The following is a 22,351-nucleotide window of genomic DNA, read 5'->3' as shown; positions in this document are numbered from 1 at the left end:
ACCTGATTATTCAATGTTGAGTTGTATATAGGCTATTACGTTAAAGTAACAATAAACGTCACCCAAAATGGTTATCGTACGAAACAGGCATGCATGAAAGCAAGTAGCCTTGATTAATAAAATAATAGGCGTCTAGTCTTCCTTCAATATACTTTCTACAAAATCTTCCGTTAAACTAAAATATCCCTCCGATCTTATCAAGCATCTATTAAATCTTATTTAGAAGATCATACACCATAAAGAAGGAATCTGTCATATTTTTTTCATTCATTTTGCTCGTACGCTAAAAGTGATAAGTATACTAAACAAATAAAAAAGTGACATGGATTTGTCTGTGCCAATGGATAGTGGCATATCGGCATTGGCATTAACTGGCAAAATTAATATTCACTCGAGTGAATTTTCTTCAAGAGTGAATATGTCTGATATCGTCTTAATAAAAATGTACTATATGATCAGTACCAAGCAAAATTTAAATTTTAATTAAAATCTCACCAACAAAAATTATTTTGCAATGATCAAATATAATTTGCTATATAAGTTATTTATGCTATTCAAGTAATATTTTGCTATTTAATAATTTCGATAAGTCTATTGGAAAACATGACGTTTGAGATAAACAAGACAAATTCTTATCGTAATGTACTTAACGAGATAATGATGGAATACAATGTTCATAAGATTAATTTATTCGAGAATTATATTACATTTTGTCATACGGCTTTTCCTGGTTTTCGATATAAAATAACAACTTGAGTGATAGAAGAAAGATTTTAATTATAATTTATAATTAAGTTTTATTTTCGTTAAGTTCACTCTTTGGTTTACTTGCATGAGTTCCTACTCTGTATATACATAATACCTGCACATATATGATCATTTAACAAATATGAATTGCTTATAAAAATCGTAAAGAATTGTTTAATTTCAAACAAAAGCTTTATATATTCAGAAAAAAATATTTGAGTGTAAAATATCAAAACAAATCAATAAGTTCATCAAAAAATATAATGATTTATTCGATTGCTTTGCAATTTTGTAACATCATTGTTATCGTTTAGTCTAAACGTCTCTATTAAAACGAACATTTTACGATTCGATACGAACGCATATGATCAAACGTATTTTATTTATAAATATAAATAAATTTTATATTATTTTTCAATTTCCAAAAAATATTTCTAATAAAAAAATTGTGTATTTATTTATTCTAAATAGGTATATATTATTATTTTAGTAAGTTTCGAAATTCAATTTATTACCTTCTGAATTTATTCCTAATTAAAAACATCTTAACGATTAGCCAACAGGCTAAACAAGGATACACTCTTTTGGCGATTTTTTATTTATTATTTCTATCTATAAATAGTCTTACGATTTGAACATGTTTAATAAGGTTATGAAAAACGAAAAATTACTTATTGTATTATATATCATAATCAGACATATTGGCACGATCTTAATTTATTTAAAATAACTTTTTCGTTTATTAGCCTGTATTAGATACGAATTGAAATAAATATTTTTTTTTTATATATATGGCACTTTTATTAATCCTTAATTAAAAACCTAATACAACTATTTGATAGTTTAGTTTATTCATAGTATTAAGTTGTACAATGAAATATTATTAGACACAACCAGAATGTGTAGAAAATAACAATTCTTATATCCATATGAGTTAAAATATTTTACTTTATATAATACAGTATGAAGATTAAGTATAAAAATTAAGGAACAACATTCCACGGGACGTAGCTATCTGGCTCCGGTCGTGGAATCTGAAATTGAATAAAGAATTACATTAATCTCAAAATAATCAAAATGAGAAGCTAATTTTAAACAACAGCTGTATACGTTTCAAACTTTGCACTCGGATTCACAATTTGAATGATAATATTATTATTCGGTACCATCGAGCTGGCCTGATAAAGGAACCAGGAAATGAATAATAAAATTCTCGAATGGCTTATAGAGTTTGGACTCATTTGGTTTGTATTAGCGAATCCTTTTTTTAACATACAATTTTATAGAAAATGATCAGGTTAATATTTACCCTTTTAGTAATATGATCTTCACAGGCCATGCGTATACGTGCAGAAGTAGCCGGTGACTCAAGAACGAAGTCTAGAGGGACCCCAGCATCAGCACGTGCTGCTCGAATAGCTTCTTTTATCGCGAAGAATGCGGTACTTGCCAGAAACAGAGGAGGCTCACCAACCGCCTGAAACACAGCAAAAAGGTATGTCAGTCAAGACGTATAAATAATAATTATAAATTATATATTGATTCCAAGTAGCGTTCCTAAACTGTATGATATGTTACTTACTTTTGACGAATATACTGCTCTCGGGTTTGGAGCTCCTTTCAATAAAGAAACGTTAAATTCTTGCGGAATATCACCAAAACCTGGGATTTTATAAGCACCAGGACCACGTGAGTATAATGTTCCAGTTGGAGAATAAATTAGCTCTTCCATTGTGAATAGTCCATAACCTTGAATAAAAGCTCCTTCTATTTGGCCAATATCTATAGCTGGATTTATACTTTCTCCTAAATCCATTACAATATCAGTTCTGATAAGTTGATGGTCGCCACTAAGGCAATCGATTTCAACTTCAGTGCATGCTACCCCAAATGTATAGTAATTGAAAGCTTTTCCTGTATTTGTGTTAATATTGTATCCAATATCTGGTGTGGCATAAAATCCTGTAGCTGACAAACTTACTCGGTCAACGTAAGCTGCGGAAACCCAATCTTCCCATTTTCCATTAGGATTTTTTTCTTTGTAAGGCTGAAGGCGTTTAACTAATGTTTGACAGGCTTCAAGAACAGCCATCCCATTAAGATCTGAACCGGCACTAGCTGCAGTGGCAGAAGTATTGGGTACCTTATCCGTAGCCGTTTCACTTATATGAATCTTTGAAATATCAATTCCGAGAGCACGGGACGCAACTTGAATCATTTTCGTATGCAGACCCTGACCCATTTCTGTTCCTCCGTGAGACAAGAGAACAGAACCATCAGTATATATCAAAACTAGAGCACCAGCTTGATTTAACAATTTTTCTGTAAAAGCTATCCCAAACATGGTTGGGACAAGCGATATGCCCCGCTTGCGCCATCGATGTTGTCTGGAAAATAACAATTTTATATATTGCTCAATTGGTTTGAATAATGCTTTTTATGAAAAAAATAAATCAAAATAAAAAGTTTACTTATTAAAGTTTTCTATATTTGTTTTTCTTTCTGCCAAATCACTTTTATTAACACACTCATCCCAACATCTTTGCAAAGTACAGTGAGTTAAAACCTGTCCATAATGAGTCGTTAAATTTTCTGTATATAAATTAATTCTTCTGATTTCCTCTGAAGGCTTGTTTAACTTATTAGCAATGTCCCATATCATATTTTCAGCTCCAAACATTCCTTGTGGACCACCGAATCCTCGAAAAGCTGTATTTGAAGGTAAATTCGTTTTGCATACGTGGCCTGTTACCTGACTATTAGGTATATAATAGGCATTTTGAAAATGGAACATTGCCCTTTCAACGACCTGTAATTAACATATAACCATTATAAAAATACAACACAAAAATTAATTAAAAGAAATCAAACAGTTTTAACTTACGGGTCCAGAAAGATCTATAGAGTAACCGGCATTGTTATATATATTGCAATCTGCAGCCAATATTTTTCCTTCCTTAGTAACAGCTACTTTGTATTTAATTAAAAATGGATGTCTTGTTCCAGACATTTGCATATCTTCATCTCGATCTAGCATACAACGAACAGGCCGTTGCAGTTTGTGGGCGGCTAAAGCCACTGGTAATGCAACTAGCATACCCCTCGATTCTTTGCCCCCAAATCCACCTCCCATACGTTTTACACGGGCCACTATTCTGTTCATTGGCACATGAAGTACATGGCTGGTTAATTTCTGAAACATTAAGATTAATCTAAGAAGTATTTAGAAAAATAAATATTAACTACGAAATTTATAATTATATAATATTATGTTTATATAAATTATTGTTTACTACTATTATTAACATTCTAATTATTTTAGAAAAAAAATTACCACAATTTCTGATGGATGTTGACTGGAACAAAATATCTCTAATTCGCTATCTTCTTTTTTTGGAATTGCAAACGCAGCGTGGGTTTCCAAATAAAAGTGCTCTTGACCACCCATTCGGCATTCTCCTTCTATTATTATATTGTTTGGGTCATCAAAAACAGGCTTCACGTCACCTGAACGTATTGTTTTCGGAAATTGTTTATAAAACGATTTGTGCTTTATGGCATCCTCAATAGAAATAATAATTGGTTGTAATTCTTCATATTCTATTCGAACTTTTCGAGCAGCGGCTTGCGCTGTTTGTTGATCTTTGGCTACGATGACGCCAATTGTTTGACCTTGACTAATTACTTTTTTGCTTGCGAACAGCTCCTCATCGTGAAAAATAGGACCAATAGCATTTTGTTCCTCTGTTAAATCTTTAGCGGAAAAAAAGGCTACTACACCTGGTTGACTCAGCGCTTCACTTGGATCAACTGATACTAATTTAGCGTGAGCTTTTGAACTAAGAACAAATGAAAGATACAATTCACCTTCTGCTATCGGTATGTCATCACAGTATATCGCTTCACCCGTTACCTGTTTTAGTGCTGATAAATGCGTTATAGGTCTACCGACTGCATCACTTTTAATTTGTTTATCGCCGATTAATTCAAAATATTGTGCGCTTTTGGGTACATTACCATGAAATTGTTCAGCTCCGCTGCTATGATATGGCGTAATAAGATCTTCATGGATATAACTTTGAGACATTTCTTTGGCAATTGCTAAATAGGCTTTTAGAAATAAACTCATAGTTAAAGCTCTTCTATAGAGTACGTTTCCACCAGGCACTGATGGACTGAGTGGTAATTCATCCAATAAATAAGTAAACGTTTTCTCGACCATTTCTTCTGACCATTTTAAGCCTTTTAAAGCTTGACTAGATTTCGTCGCTATTTTAGTTACTGGCGCCATTCCACCAAAAGCTAAGTTAATATTTTTAATAACATTTGTATCACTTTCGAACTCAACATTAATTGCAGCGGTTACTATTGAAATATCATCTTCACGTCGCTTTGCCTGTTTATATGCCTTAACAAATTGATACCGATTTGTATATGGGATTTCGATCGAAAGCAAGATTTCATTAGGTTTAACAACATTTTTCCTATAACCAGTAAAGAATGACTCATCCATTAATACAGATCGCGAGCCATCAAGACTTGATAGATTGAGTTTTACCTTTAAAGCCATTAAAATTGGGTTTAAATCTGATATCGGGCTACCGGTCATTATGTTTCCACCAATTGCTGCTACATTTCTAATCTGTTTACCAGCAAACCAGTTTAACATTTCTATTATTGTTTTCAGTGTTCTTGTCTTATATTTAGGTAAAGTCTCGATATATTTTTTAAAAACATTTTCCATTTCCATCAATGTTACAGCTGCACCCACCACAAGTCCTGTTTCTGTTTCTAAAACTATATTCATTTCCGATACACAATTAGGCATAATTATCACTGGATAAACAAAGTGTTTAAATTTTACTTCAACGCCTACTTCTGTATTTCCAACAACTATTTTTGCCTCTGGATATTGTTCTTTTAATTTTAATATTCCCTCGAGTGTTGTAGGTCTGAACCATACAGTTTTCTCACCACGGTATATCAAATACTGATTGTCAAAGGCTGACGAAAGTTTTAGTTCGGGTGGAAATATAGGTTCTTGACTGGGATCGTACGGTAAAAAGGAAGACTTTTCAAATATAAATTCAGTTTCACTGTCGTCTTTTTTATTCTTACAACAGTCTTTTCCCATCGCGCATACACCATTGTTAGATTGATTTGATTGACCATTTGTAATTCGGTGTGTTTCCCAGTCCTCAATGAACGTCTTGTATCCTTCTATTATAGCTCGGTAACCTGTGCATCTGCATAAATTGCCTTGAAGCGCTACTTCCATATCCGAGTATTTAAGTTTGCTACAACTTCTAAGCAAACTATACATCGACATCACAATCCCTGGAGTGCAAAAACCACATTGGGAGCCATGTGCCTTAGCAAGTCTTTCTTGAACGGGGTGAAGTTTAGTTTTAGTGGAACCGATTCCTTCTATTGTTGTGATCGCTAAGCCATGCATAGCGCAAACTGGGGCTAAACATGCGTTCACCGCTAAATGTCTGAATTCATAAGATTTATAAGAAACTATTAAAAAACATCTCTATTTTTAACATAAAACAAAAGTTATTAGCATTATTTCAAATTGCAATTTTCCTCCTCTAAAAGCTTAAACTGAATATTTAATAAGTTATAACTAGTTTTTTTTTAACAGTTATAGAATATATTTTTAAGGATACATTATTTTCTTTTCTTTTCGGATGTATTTGGAGATCATAACAGTGCATGCGCCGCAGCCGCCCTCAGCGCAGCCAAGCTTTGTTCCAGTGAGGCGTAACTTTTTTCGCAAATACCATAACAAAGTCCATTCAGGGTCAGGATTTGGCTCTATCACCTTTGAATTATTTTTATCTTTTATTAGTTCAAAATAATAAACATTGAATTAGATCATTATTATTTACCAATTAAACGTGAAATTTAATGTTGAATTGGTTAGATTTGTCATTTTATTGGAAAACGATATTGAAGTTATTATAATACATTTATAATACATTTATTGAATCAAAATGAACAGCTTAGAAAATATTCTATAATTTACTACTACTACTATTTTTACTACTTACTATTTAAAAAAAAATAAAAATACTTATTTTAATGATTCCTATCTATTCATATATCTCCATGAATACATTAATATGAAAAAAAATAACTGTATAGAATAAAATACTTAAATATAAAAGTATTTTAAATATTAATTCGCAGTTTTGGAGGTCCTCAAAATATATGAAAATGTTCAGATTAAGGTTATGTTTAAGGTAATATGCTTAAAAATCTGTTGTAAGATTATTGTTAGAAGATTAAGATTTTTTTTCTTTTTGGCTAGTTTTATATATAAACTATGTACACGTTATTTTTGTATAAAGTAGTTGTTTTGATTGCAACATCTCGGGGGCGCGCTTTATCACGCGCGGGTCATATCATTAAATATTCCTTAGTACCTAACAATCGGAGACGGAGGATCATTGTGCTCAACTTCTGATGAAATCATAAACGTAGGAAACAAGTATGCTGTATTTTTAAAATATTTATATGATATTAACTATGTAAGGGCACGATAAGATAAGTCTACGAATGTCTATGTCTTTTGAGACATATTAATAATAAATAATGACATTGTCATAAATGAGGTTAACCGACTAAGCTCAACCGGGCCTCAGCCTACTATCTGCCATTTTATATGACCTTGACATTAATTTACGTATCTACATGAAGATTTGTTATTGTAGGGTACCAACTAACTATGTGCCACGGTTTCACTCGCCTTAAATCTGGAAGACGCAAGCGTGTTTCATAATATTTACTATATTTATTGACAGTGCAGTTATGTAGCCTCTAAGGGTAACCCTCTTTAATAAACAGACTGTCTAGCGCAAAAAGAATTAATCAAATCGACTGGATGTTGCTATACTCAATAGAGTATAGTTTAGTGATTTGGCTTTTCTCCTCTTATGGTTGGTATCCAGACCAAGCAACATTTAACAGCAAATTGACACGTTTCAATGGTCGAGGGCTTGATTAATTTATGATATTCACTAAGAATTTGCGAAAGAATGGCATTTTGAATGTCGTCGAAATATATTAAGTGTAAAATTGTTGTGTTATGAATAAAGATATATTAATCAAAAACTCTATGTATTTGACAATATAGCTGAGTTATCAGCGAATCGCATGAAATACGTAAATCTAAGGTTAAATACTTTTGGTCCTACTTCCATTGGATTAGACTATACGAATAAACGCTCTTGCCCTATCGATTGATCTATTTAAACTTTTCCTTTCTCTTTTTTATGATATAGCTATACACAGTCGGGTCAACGGCCCTGATGGTACTTAACCACCACCAACATTGGCACTGCAAGAATTATTAACCATTCTTTACATCGCCAATGTACCGCCAACCTTGAGATCTAAAATTATTATGTCACTCGTGCCTGTAATTATAATATCTCACTCATCCTACAAACCGGAAAGCAATAATAGTAAGTATTGGTATTGGTGAATGGGTGTTTACCCAGACAGGCTTTCACTAAAGCCAAAATCAAGTACAAAATATAAATTAGAGTAGTCGAGTAAACATTATTACTTTAAAAATAAAATACTTATTAGTGTTTTTTTTTTGCAATTAATAATAAAGTCGATTAAGATAAATTGAGCCATTATGTTTTTGCAAGCAACACTTCTTGGTATGCAAGGCAGTACTTTTGTTTAATTATGTTATAATGACATATATTTGTAGTTTATACGCGTAAATTATCCATACTAGTCTATACTAGTAGTATTGTGAATGAGAAAGTGTCTGTCTGTTGTTCTTTTTCGGCCAAATCACTGAATTTCATGAAATTAAATGAAGCAAGCTTGAACTCCAAAGACGTAAGTAGGCTTAAAAGCCAGCAAAACCACGGACAACAATTAGTATAATATAATCTACGTATATTTTATGGGAACTCTTTATTTCTATCTTTCTTTCTCGCAGCACCGGATTGTCGTATTTGTTTTGTTTTACATGCCAGATTTTTATCACAGAGAAATGCAAAAATATGAAGCCACCGTTACATTTAAAAATATCTTATGAAAATAATAGTACCAGTACCACCAATTTGTATGCCAATCTCTCTTGTATTTGTACTAAATATAGAATAACAGTTTATCCCAAATAATGTTAAGACTATTTAAAATAAGATTTCAAGAGAAGTCGAAGGAATATAGTCATTTTAATGTTCAATGTAAGTATATAACATTAAACACAGCTTCATTAAATAGCTATTAAGTCAAAATATCATTAACGTATAAGTATATTTCATATCTTAATCATTACCTTAGATATTTGTATTTACATTTTTTTTATTACAATATTTCTCGTCAGTCGATTGCGAACTCATCAAAAATTATATTTGTTTTTTTTTAACTTTTCAAGGTCGACTACTTTTTACTCACACCCACAACAATAAGCAAGTATATATGTCCTAAAGTTACAATATTTTATTACAAGTGGAAGTCGCATCATACTGCACTAACACATATGTGGGTGATAATATCAATTACATCAGCCATATTTAATACAAATTATTATATATTAAATTGATTGTCCCATATTTTATTTATTTGATAACAAGAAAGTATTTACTTATCTTAAGACTATATTGCACGAGTGTTTTATTCAAGTATTTAGCAATAAACCGCTTTAAGATTTATCTAGTAAGTACATAATGTTTTTACCACACATGATATTAACCGCATGGTGGTTTCGTATTACTTAAAACAGCTTATCCGTTACTCATAACAGTAAGCGGCTAGCTTACAGTTATCAAAAATACTGGTCCCGAATAGCCTAATATAATGTATGAAACTAAACAGGTTACAAAGAATTAAAAAATATACGTATACGTACGTAAATATCATAAAAATACAATAGTAGTGTTTTGTAAATTGCTTATCTTTAAATACTTATAAATCTTTGAAATTTATCATGTACCTCCATAAAATACAATAGACGTAGTATGTCGGTGATTGCATTAAAAATATGTTTATGAATTTTAAATATTTATAACATCCAAACTCCTGCCGCAGATACTTCATTACGAGTATCAAAAAGACTAATTGATAAACTTTATCACATTCAGATACGTACCTTTTTGCCGTTCACGTAAAAAACTAATTCCGTGGCCATATCGTTGATTTCTTCATCAGCGTTCAAAAGTCCCATGTTTTTATGAAAATAATACTAGAAATTAAAATATCGAAACGTTAAATGTTAAAGTGACAAAATTAGCCTTGTCCGACTTACTCGGATATTCGATCGAAACTGAACTATGACAGTATGGAGCAACGATAATAATTTGCTTGTAGTGCGCTGTCGGCTATCAGTCTCGATACGAATAGAGAATCATGTTGATGATAACAGTGACAATGAATGACTTGATTTAAAGTGACTTGAACTTAATTAAAACGAAAAATGTTATTATTAAATAACAACTGGATTAACTAGTATATGAGCTCAAAATCGACTAAGAACTAATAACATCTAATGTATCTTATGTCATCACGAAGAGCAGACACATCGGTCACGGCCGGACGAATGTGATTAATGACAATGAATTTAGCATAGGAGCCTGGGGGAAATTCTACTCATTTATAATGGTTAACATTCATTCCCGATCTTATTCCGAACAAACCGCAACTGGATAGTTGTGTTGTAGAATATCTAAGCGACAACGATTACGTTTCGATTCGACTGCGAAAAAGTAAATCAATAAAGTTTTATAATAAACTAATTATTTTTTAAGAAAAAAATCATTGATGCAGTTTATACTTATTTTATTCGCACTGCGATCGAGTAAAATTAAGGCCATGATGCGTTTAAATAATATTACAAAAACTTTTTCAAGTAAGTGTGCCTACAAAAAATCATACACCATAAAGTTTGAAAATAAATAAACAAACTCTTATTTTACCTTTTATATAAAATAAGTATGTTTATATGTTACTATGGTGTCATAAAGTTTTTCAGTTGTTTTTTAACAAAAAAATCAAATAATTTATTTCATAACGGGGAAAATGGGCTTACATTTAATAATTTGACGAATTTCATGTTTGATATTTCATAGTAGGTGTGAGTCTACATTTATTTTAACTTTTTCTAACACCTAGAAGTTCCAGTCAACGAGAGGCTTAACTTACTTCACTCAAGGCCCTACTTATATTCGTTACGTTTCCTAACCGGTTTTCTAAATATAACATATTTTGAGTAGATCTTGATTGTTGTTTAACTTACAAATAAATTATATTAAAATATTATCTCTTGCTTAGTCTGCTTTTTGTCAATTGGTAAAAAAAGGACAGAATTTATTCTAATGTGAATTTATTGGGAGAAATCAAGCCCAGTCATAGTCTGGGAGGTTGCGTTAAAAACAACTTATGAATGTTACGACTGACAAATTGTTTGAGTATTGTTAAGTAATGTAATTGTAAGTAAAAAAAAATACATAATATAATGCAGCATACATTCAATAATCTGAGAATTACATGTCATATGTATGGATAAACTTGTAATATATTTACAAGAAAAAAATAAAGTAATTATACATGAAATTATGAATGAAAATTAATTAATTACCTAAAAGTTTACTGTGTATATTTACAAATGCCAAAGTAAATAATTAGTTGCGTGCACTATAAGAATAGTATTACTATTTTTACAACTTTCACATCCTCTGACACCGTTTCCACCGTAGGTGCTTCAAAAGCAGCAGATAACCTATTTATTTATCTGTGAAAAAAATAAAATCATTCGGCGTAAAACAAAACCGAAAATGCAAAACTTCCTCCTGGACTATCAGTAGTAACAAAAAAAAATCTATGTGTAAAACAAATACTCATGTAATTACTATTAAATTCTAAAGTATACATATTACAACGACAACAAAATAAACCGTATCAACGTATAACTTGGCCACAGAGCAAAACGTGGCCGAGCCTGCTAACAATTATATAACAGTTATATTTTGTTGACTGTGTTAGGTTAGTTTCATAATGAAATAGTCACTAATGAAAACAAGATTTTTGAGTTACTTTTTATATTATAATTTTTAACGCCCAAAATCCAATAACTGCTATACATTTTGACATGAATCCAATTTGATATGATGGTATTCACCATCATATTCAGTGTATTTCAGAGAACGTTTTTGTTTAACTATTTTCATACAATATTATTCTCAGTATACGTAGCCACGACAATGTGTACCAGGTCCGCTGGTAACTGGTATTTTGTTTATATTACACTTTTAGGTATTATTTTTTCGACTGTACTAGGTTAACTTATTTATCAAAGAGTTACTAATGAAAACAAGATTTTTGTTTTAATTTTTAATATAATAAAAGCAAAAAAAAACAATATAAAATGTTCTATAAAAAAGTTTGCGAACAATATTTTAATAATATCATATATATTTTTGTAATTAGTTATCTAATTACTAGGTACTGACTTTTAGGGTACAACGTTCCACGGAGTTCCTTTCTTCATAATAGTTGGTTTTACCTGTAATAATTAAACATAATAATGTAAGTAGTTGAACATATGATTATAACGTTTCATGTAAACCTGCCAGGATGGGTGGTGGATGAGTGGTTAGTGCCACCTTATAGACTTTTACACTGCAAATTTACTACATTAGTTTAAGGGGTTAGACAATTTAATATATTTGAATCGATTTTTTTTAAATTGCTATTCTATTTTAGACTAGTTGATTCAGACAGGCATTGCATAGCTTTTTTAATTTTTCTTTCAGCTCGCTTGTCACCTTTGTTACGTTATTTATACTATACTTGAAATCTTGAAGTGTCACCAACAGTTTCAACTCACTCATATGAATGATATAGGAACTCATTAAAACATTAATTTATATAAACATAGACAGTAGATATAAAATAAGTACCTGCTCAGTGATATGATCTTCACATGCCATTCTAATTCGAGCACATGTTGCCGGTACATCTAGGGTAAATTCCATATCAAATCCAGCGTCAGATCTAGCGGCTTTAATAGCTTCTTTAATTGCGTAGTAAACTGACGCAGCCAAAAAAAGGGGAGGTTCACCAATGGCCTGAAAAAAATCATCGATTATGTACTCGAGTTAAGAAAATGATTACTGAATTACTTTCAATATAAAGTCCAATTGCCAATTTTAGCCAAACGCAAAATATTATTTTTTCAAGAAAGCTTATAAAATATACTACTGAAACGTCATATTTCAGTATTGAATTTAATACAAAGCAGTAAAATAACGTTTGGAAAATATATTCTACCGAGTAGAATCAGCAAAACACTCGGTCATTACTCTTTTCAACCAACTTACAAAGGTATTTTACTTTTATACAATTTTATTTTATATTATTATATAAAAAATATTTTATTAAATAATAGGCCTTATTTACGAGTTTCAAGTCAATGTTCTTTTTCATAATGTTGTGAGTGTTTAAATAAGAGGTTAAAACAAACTCAAAAGTTACCTTTGACGAATATACAGCTCGTGGATTGGGAGCACCTTTTAGAAGTGATACATTAAATTCTTTAGGGATATCAGAAAATCCAGGTATTTTATAGGCACCCGGACCCTTTGAAATTACTTCGCCGCTCGGTGCAAATAACATTTCTTCCATCGTATAAAATCCATATCCTTGAACGAACGCGCCTTCAATTTGACCAATATCGATAGCGGGATTTAAACTTTCTCCAACATCCATTACAATGTCTGTTCTCAAAACTTGGTGATCGCCAGTTAGGCAGTCGATAATAACTTCAGAACACGCTACACCGTAGGTAAAATATTCATATAGATCTCCAACATTCGTTTCTCGATTGTATTCTATTTTTCGGGCTGCATAGAAACCAGTCGCTGACAAACATACTCTATCTAAGTATGCCGCGAAAACCCATTCTTCCCATTTTCCATTCGGATTACTAGTTTTGTAAGGTTCTAATCTATTGTTTATAGTATTACAAGCATCTATTACAGCCATTCCATATAAGTCAGAGCTCATGCTTCCTGCTGTGGGTTGGCTGTTTGGAACTTTATCCGTTGCCATTTCACTTATATGAATTTTCGAAACATCTACTTGCAAAACTTGTGATGCCACTTGAATCATTTTTGTAAAAAGTCCTTGACCCATTTCTATTCCTCCTATTGTTAAGAGAACTGAACCATCGTTATATACTAATAATAATGCGCCGCCCTGCATTAGTAAATCAGTGTGAAATGAAATCCCATATTTGGTTGGAACCATAGTGATACCCCTTTTCTTCCACCTGTGCGATCTATTATAAAGAATTTAAAATTAATTAACAAAAGTATATTTCGAATAGATTTCGTTTAGCATATATTTATGAATATTACACTACCTGTTAAAATCTTCTACTAACTGTTTCCTATGCCAATAATCAGAAAGCTCTATACACTCCTTCCAACATCGACCTAAAGTGCAATAAGTAAGCTTTTGATTAAAATGGGTTAAATTTCCTTCTTTGTAAATATTTATATCAACAATTTCCTCATATTTCTTCCCAAGAATATCTGCTATTTTCCTTATCATAGCTTCTGCGGCTAACATAGCCTTCGGTGCGCCGAAACCCCTGAAAGCTGTATTTGATGGCATATTTGTTTTACAAAGATATCCATTCACTTCTATGTTTGGTATATAATAACAGTTGTCTACATGTGCCATTGCTCTTTCTAACATCTGAAACAAAATCATTGTTACTTGTTTTTGTTTTACGAGTACTTAAACAAATATCAATTATTTCAAAGAAAGCTTACCGAGCATGAAATATCCATGTAATTTCCAGCATTAGCATATAAGTCGTAAATTACAGCTGTGATCTTACCATCATCATTAAAGGCAACCTTATATTTAATAAGCATTGGATGTCTATAACCGGTAAGTTGCATATCTTCATCTCTGTCTAAAACTGCTCGTATTGGTTTTTTTAAGTTATATGCAGCCACGGCAACGGGTATTGCTAACACGACTGCTCTTGTTTCTTTTCCACCAAAACCTCCTCCTATTCTTTTAACTTTAGCTACCACTTTATGATTTGGTATACCGAGTACTTTGGCTGCCGTATCCTAAAAATGGTTTTATTTATTAAATAAATATTTTTCTAAATGTATATCGTTATCATGAATACTTACTGCTATTTCTGCTGGATTTTGCGATGTACATATAATTTCCAATTCATCTTCTTTTCTCATAGCATATGCCGAAATTGTTTCTAAATAAAAGTGTTCTTGCGCTCCACTTCTAATATACCCTTCTACGACATGTTTCGAGTGTAAAATAGCTTCTTTTACATTTCCTTTTTCTATTTTACGTGGATATCCATCATAAAATGAACCCTGAAGAATAGCTTCTTCAATAGAAATTATCACAGGCTGTAATTTTTCATAAGTGATTTTAACTAAATGTTTAGCTTTCCTGGCTGCGTACTCTGATTTTGCAACCACGGCACCAATTACACAAGAGCGACTAGTGACAATTTTATCGGCAAATATTTTTTCATCTTTAAGTATAGGTCCCATTTTATTGAGCTCTTTTGACAAATTTGATGCAGAAAAAAAAGCCACAACATCGGGTTCTAGTAAAGCTTCTGTAACGTCAATAGATACAATTTTTGCATGGGATTCCGAACTGAATACTAAACATAAAAAAAGTTCACCTTCTACGCTTACAACATCATCGCAATAAATTGCTTCACCAGTGGCCTGTTTCATAGACGACATGTGAGGTATAGGTTTTCCAACAGCATTATGGTTGATTTTATTCTTGACTTTTATTTCAAAACATTGAGAACTTTTTGGTTTCGTGCGTGGTAGTTCAGAAGATCCACATAAATCTTTATTATTATTTTCTAACCCAATACCTTTTACTTCATTCAATACGTAAATATAAAACCTAAAAAATAGACTTAGGCACAACGATTTGCGATACTCATGCATCCCTCCTGGTGCCGAAATGCTTAAAAGTAGTTCATCATTTAGCGATTTAAAAACTTTATTAACCATATCTTCATCCCATGGCAGATTTTTTAATAATTCCGATGTTTTAAAGGCACAAACGGTTATTGGACCCATACCTCCGAAACATAACTTAGCTTCTTTTACAAAATGATTCTGTTTATCAAGTTTAACATTAAATGCAGCAGTTACTATTGATATATCATCCTCTCTTCGTCTGGCTTGCTTATATGCTTTAAAAAATTGCATGTCATCCGTAAAAGGAATTTCAATTGCTAGTATTATTTCGTCGTCATCTAATGCTACATTTCTATATCCTCGAAAGAAATTTTGGTCGATGACTAACTTTCTAACTCCCCTGTCAAAACTAGAAATTATAATATTAGCAGAACAAGCCATAAATATCGGATTTAAATCTGATATAGGGCTAGCAGTTACGATGTTTCCTCCGATAGAAGCGACATTACGAATTTGACTGCCTGCGAACCAATGAAGTATATCTCTTATGGCATTCAAAACCTTGACCTTTTCTGTACTTTCGTGAATTTGATTTCGTAAGAAGTCTTCTACGTCTTTTAATGAAACTGCTGCTCCTATCTCAATACATGACTCTTTTACAAGTATGTTATTCATTTCTTTAATTAATTTAGGGGAAATCAATATTGGATAGGATTTATTCTTAAACTTTACTTCTACTCCTATTTCTGTGTTTCCGACTATAATTTTGCTACATGGGTATTCTTTTTTTAAAATAAGGATATCTTTGAGATTTTGTGGGCGTATCCATACAACATTATTGCCTTTATAAAAAAGAAAGGAATTTCTGTAAATATTGTTCAAAATTAACTCAGGAGGAAATATTGGTTCCTGCGTTGGACAGTAAGGTTGAAATTCCGACTTATTGAACAAAACATCTTCATTATTTTGATTGAATTTACAACAATCTTTACCCATAGGGCAGAGTTTTGTTTTTTGATTTTCTGTTGCACCTTCAGTTACTTCTATAAAAGTTTTGAACCCTTCTATTATGGGTCTATATCCCGTACACCTACACAGGTTTCCTTGTAGAGACGTTTCTATGTCGTCGTAATTTATTTTAATTTTATTTCTAAGCAAAGCATACATCGACATAACTATTCCCGGTGTACAAAATCCACATTGAGACCCATGTGCTTTAGCTATTCTTTCTTGAACTGGATGTAACTTGTCTTGTACGTTACCGATTCCTTCTACAGTTGTTATAGCCAATCCATGCACAGCGCAAAGTGGTGTTAAGCATGCGTTAACCGCCATATGACTGTACTATGTAAGAATATTATTTTTAATAACTTTAAAATTAAATAAAGGAATACCTTTTAAGAATCATTGCAATAATCCCTTTCATCGTACCGAATATACCATATTGTGACAGCATTGTAAATTTTTAAACAAAAATAAGAACAGCAATTAATTTGATTTAAAATGTGGCCATTCCTGATCAGAATAGGCATTTACCACCTTTGGCGTACTTTTCATGTTTGTAAGTTCTGTGTCTAGTAGCTAGTATAAGTGTATTATCTATGGTGTCTTGGTCGAGGTTGAAAAATAAGCGTTTTGAATAATTAATTAAATCTTGCCTCTTCAAAATAATTGCTTAATGTGATTACATATATTCGATTAGTTTGGATTAAATATATGGTCATAGTGTTGAGAACGGAAATTATAGGGGACCATATCCGTTCAGCAGTAACGTTTCCACGTCTCAATCTTCTAAAATCATGCCTTCGGGCTGAGGATTTATGTATGCGCGACTTCCTCGAGCGTACCTATCCATGTCTTTCCTAAATTAGCTACCCTACGTATAACGTGAATTGTAAACGCTATCTAACATCAACTTTGATAGAAAATTGTAAATCAGATATTTTAAATTTTGAAAACTAACAAGTAAACTAATTTATTTAATATATAACTTTGGAGAAATTTTATCTGTAATACAACTATGGCGCAATTTAATTTAAATTAAATCAAAATTATAATACATAACATAAATTTTAACTATTTGTCTAAAGTTTGCGTCTACGTTGGACTCAATAAAAATTGTTATTAAAAAAGGATACTTCACACGTCTCTCATGTTCTAAGTATTGCGAAATCATGACAGTGCAAGCGCCACAACCTCCTTCCCCGCAGCCGTACTTCGTGCCAGTTAATTGAAGTTTCTTGCGTAAATACCAAAGTAAGGTCCATTCTGGATTCGGAGAAGATTCAATGACCTGTAATATTAAAAGATATATGTTTTTTTTTAAATCGAATAGAGTAATATAATTAATTCATGAGACTATCAGTACCAGCGCCTCTGTTTGCTTTTCTTTAACCAAAGTTTCACACTTTTACAGGTTATAATACAGTCTTACATACAATTAAGACTTACTAGGTATCACGTGTTTTTTTTTAAACGCGCCTTTTTTTAAATGTAATCTCTTTTTTAATGTTGATTACAAACAAAATGCCAAAATCTCAGATTTAAGGTACATTATGAAAACACATGAATGTAGGTAGGTACATATAGCAAAAAACAACCAATTACATAACGGAAAACATATACGAGGCGGTTTATTTACCTTCTTGAACACATATACCTACATAAATAACTTAATTAGAATGAATCACATAATTAGAGTTCACAATACATTATAAAAAAAAAATACATAAAAGCATTAAGAAAATATATGACCTAAACAATAATTAATATAGTATTATATAGGTATATTAGTTTACATTACAATACAAAATATTATTTATTAAGCACCGAAACAAGAAACCAAAAAAATTATAGTAAGGACACAAAAAATAAGTGCAAAATGTTATCTTATGCTAAAACAACATTCTCTTCAAGAATTGAATCATACTGTAAATGCAATTAATAGCAGCTTACATTCCAGCGATGAGCGAACTAACAGCGGCGTAGTTTTCACACATTATTCGCGATACTTTATTAATACATTTTTTATTAACAAATGAATCTCCTCCATAAGCAAACACGTAGCGTTTCATTAAGTATGTAGGGAAAGACAGTAGAAGTGGATAATAGTATTACTTAAAGTATCGCTACAAACGTAGTTATAAAGACAGGAATGCTGTATGAAAACAACGGACAAGTAGCCGAAGTCGCAGACACCGCTCGGTCTAATTTCTAACCATACTTGTACACCAAATCTCAAGCATTATCATTTTTAGACTAAAATTTAATTATGCTAGACACTTGGAATTAATACTTCGTCGTAACTTCGAGACTATTCATATGCACAAAAGCTTCATAAAAAATACCTACATGCAGCAGATGCACGAGTATGTCTTATAAACTTACCTTTTTTCCATTGACAAAAAACACTAAAACCGTTTCTCTTTGACTCGGTAAAAAATCTTCAATTTTTTCCATATTCATTGTTATTCTTAATATATGGTTATCAGTAACATTGTATTTAGATAACTACTTGACATCGTTACGCAATGAGCGTCAACTACACACGTGTTGAGATGTCGAAGGCCTACGTCCTACTGAGCGAGGGATTAATTATTATTCATTGGAATCAGTTGAATAAATTATTAATTATTCATTAATAATGTTAAATATAATTTGTCAATACTATGTTTATACAATACTATTATATATGTATATATTGATAAACTATGAAATAATGACTGAACTGAACCACTGATCTTGGACTATGGAATAACTAGAATATCAGTAAGCAGTGTATTTTTAGTAGATCGGGTCTATTGTACTGGAAATAAATCTTATTACTTTGATTTTGCTCTTTTAAGCTTTTGTAATCTATTATTATTCTATTCATATACTTATATATTCTCCAAATTATTGTAAACGGCAAAATTAAACTAAAGCAATACCACAATGAATATAAAAACTAAATGAACGTTTAAATAAAATTTTCTTTATTATTGAGAATTAACTACTTATTGCGTCCGTACATTTTTGAGATTCATTTGTGTATTATACATACACATAGATAGATAATAATTATGTCTTTTAGAACTCCGTTACATTTTATTTCATTAATTATTAACATATAAGCAATGTAATATATTATTGCAATTTTACAGTTTTCTTGTTTGACCTACAGATAACTTCATAATATGTAGTTTAATAACTTGGATGAATTAATATACAAGGAAAAATACTAGATAGATACTATCATAATGATAGTAGCATTGCATTATAACTATTATTTTTGTAATAATCTAGAACTAAATCATTAAATTATAACATTTACTTATAGTTAGACTGAGATTTGGACATGGACAAATTAATTACTTTTTAAAATTGAATTTTTATTTATTCCTTACATCTCCAATGCGGTGGCGCATGGTGGTGGCGAATTAACCTGTAATGTATATGTATATCATATGTACATAGTTATGTCATAGCCATCAATTGATGTGTTACAGCGCCATCGAAATATAATATTAACAAATATATATTTATTTTTATTGTATGTTATTGTTTATAGTATACAGGCGGACGCGTAAAGTGGTCATGAACATTAGCATTGTAAAAAATATTAAACATTCCTTACATCCCTTGCCAATGTGCCAAGGTTGGGAACTAAGTTAATATGTATCTTGTGCCTTTAGTTACACTGGCCCATTCACCCTTCAAATCGGAACACAATAATACAAAGGATTGTTTAGCATTAGAATATATGATGAGTTGATGGTACTTACCTAGTCAGGTTCGAAAAAAGTACCAAGCCCTAGCACCAAGTCCTAATTGCTGTGTTCCTAACAGCGACCACATAATATATTCAGATAAGTAAGTTTAGAAAAAAATCATTTGGCATAATATCACTCAACTAATTTTTTTCACCGCCAAGCATGGAGCATTTATAAAAATGGAAAAAAAAGCTCTCATAACTTTACATCAATATATTGTTATAGAATATGAATCTTATCATAATAAAAGACGATATAGTTATTTCAAAGAACGTATAGACAGTACTCTTACCGTGTCTTAAAACTATTGTTCATCCTCTCGACAATACAACCAACACGTATGTCGAATTTTCATGACGACAAGATGGGCTCATGAATTTGTTTCATAATGGCACCACAACTCCGCGAGTAAGTACCTACATACATATATTTTTATTCATGTTTTTGTATGAAATGACCTTTTTTTATTCCTTTCGTAATACTAATTTTATTCATCGATCTAATATAAAACAATTCATATGATCGTGTATTGTTTATAATTTACTTATAAAATTGATTTTTTACTTATTGTTTATTAATGTATATTGTATATATAGATTATATTATACTTCTTATATCTAATTATTGCTTATACTTAATTTATATTTTTAATACATATTGTGCAATATGATAGGGCATCGTGAGACTACCTGTAAGTAGTAGAACTTTTGCCTAGCTAATTTTGAATTGTATTTTTTTTTAATTTGATGTAGTGTTGTATCCACTGTTGGTGGTCCTAATGAATGATGAATGATGATGAAATGGTTCTTCAAATCTTCAAAAGAGTTCATTTTGTTTTACATAAAGACTATTCTTCGGAAATAGTCAAGTAAGTTGGTAAAATTAATAAACAAATCGATAAAATAATTTTGTTATTACAATTGTCTTTTGCAAAAAACTTTGACGACACGCCACTGTGAATATGCGTGTCTTAGCTGCCGTGATCAATTTCTGAAGATTCATTTTGTTGTTGGGTTAATTACCTAATAAATTAATATTTTTAAAACTATGATATGCTCATAAAAATCTGTATGATTGTGCCTATGCCATATGCTATCAAATATTCAACAGATCTTATTATCCATATAATTATACAATGTTATTGGTAATTCGACGTATTCCCGTTAGGTGATAGGGGTGATTATTTGCGATAATTTTAACTCCCATATGCATGTTGCAAAAGTGAACCATTTTTCAGTTATCACGTTTTTTAGTTTTTATCAAAGTCAAAAATGCAAATTAAAATCTTTATTTAAAAAACATGTTATGATTTAAATCTCTTTTTTCTTCTGAATTATAAAAAAAAATTAAACAATGGTTATTTATCAATATTAAAACAATAATTATCGGTCCAAATTTAAAAATGCGAGACGGAAAACGACAATATTTAAAAAAAAGTATTTTCTTTTCCGAAAAAATGCTTTAAGAACAAAAAAAAATGTTATGAAACTTGTCTTGCAGATTAATTTAAAAACATTACCGTTTTCTTAGCTCTCAAAAATGTATTACAACTAGGAACTTATTTCAAAGCAACCGAAAAAAAATGACCACAAAGGACGCTGGTGGAAATTTGTTTTCAAACATGAACTCTCAAACTCGGACTAATGGCCGCTATTTAATGAAAAATGAATTAGATGGTGTAGATGTAATAGATAAATATATGTAATAGTTAGTAAAAGAAAAAATCTGTATCTGTTGAACCGATCATCAAATAATAACATTTTATTTTATTTAAAACTGAAATAACTGCGGATAACTCCCCATGAGCCGAGATGGCCCAGTGGTTAGAACGCGTGCATCTTAACCGATGATTTCGGGTTCAAACCCAGGCAGGCACCACTGAAATTTCATGTG

The 22,351-nt window shown here is 31.2% G+C and overlaps 2 protein-coding genes across 2 annotated transcripts; both read right to left on the bottom strand.

Annotated features, from left to right (window-relative positions):
• Positions 1-1,247: 1,247 nt before the first annotated feature.
• Positions 1,248-10,072, bottom strand: LOC125066606 (xanthine dehydrogenase). Its single transcript, XM_047674738.1, has 8 exons — positions 9,869-10,072; positions 6,420-6,574; positions 4,082-6,242; positions 3,632-3,940; positions 3,219-3,556; positions 2,330-3,134; positions 2,057-2,224; positions 1,248-1,781 (listed from the first exon to the last, which is right to left on the bottom strand). Exons 1-8 carry the CDS (start codon positions 9,941-9,943, stop codon positions 1,731-1,733), a joined length of 4,062 nt encoding a protein of 1,353 aa, XP_047530694.1. The 5' UTR covers positions 9,944-10,072; the 3' UTR covers positions 1,248-1,730.
• A 2,069-nt stretch (positions 10,073-12,141) lies between these two features.
• On the bottom strand, positions 12,142-19,272 carry LOC125066251 (xanthine dehydrogenase-like). Its single transcript, XM_047674254.1, has 8 exons — positions 19,095-19,272; positions 17,846-18,000; positions 14,928-17,046; positions 14,553-14,861; positions 14,138-14,475; positions 13,249-14,053; positions 12,675-12,842; positions 12,142-12,277 (listed from the first exon to the last, which is right to left on the bottom strand). The coding sequence occupies exons 1-8, from the start codon at positions 19,170-19,172 to the stop codon at positions 12,227-12,229; spliced, it is 4,023 nt and encodes a 1,340-aa protein (XP_047530210.1). The 5' UTR covers positions 19,173-19,272; the 3' UTR covers positions 12,142-12,226.
• Between the last annotated feature and the right edge of the window lie 3,079 nt (positions 19,273-22,351).

The sequence above is a fragment of the Vanessa atalanta genome, chromosome 9 (assembly GCF_905147765.1).
Source record: "Vanessa atalanta chromosome 9, ilVanAtal1.2, whole genome shotgun sequence".
In the NCBI taxonomy this organism is placed as follows: domain Eukaryota; kingdom Metazoa; phylum Arthropoda; class Insecta; order Lepidoptera; family Nymphalidae; genus Vanessa; species Vanessa atalanta.
This window is presented reverse-complemented; position numbering and strand designations above follow the sequence as displayed.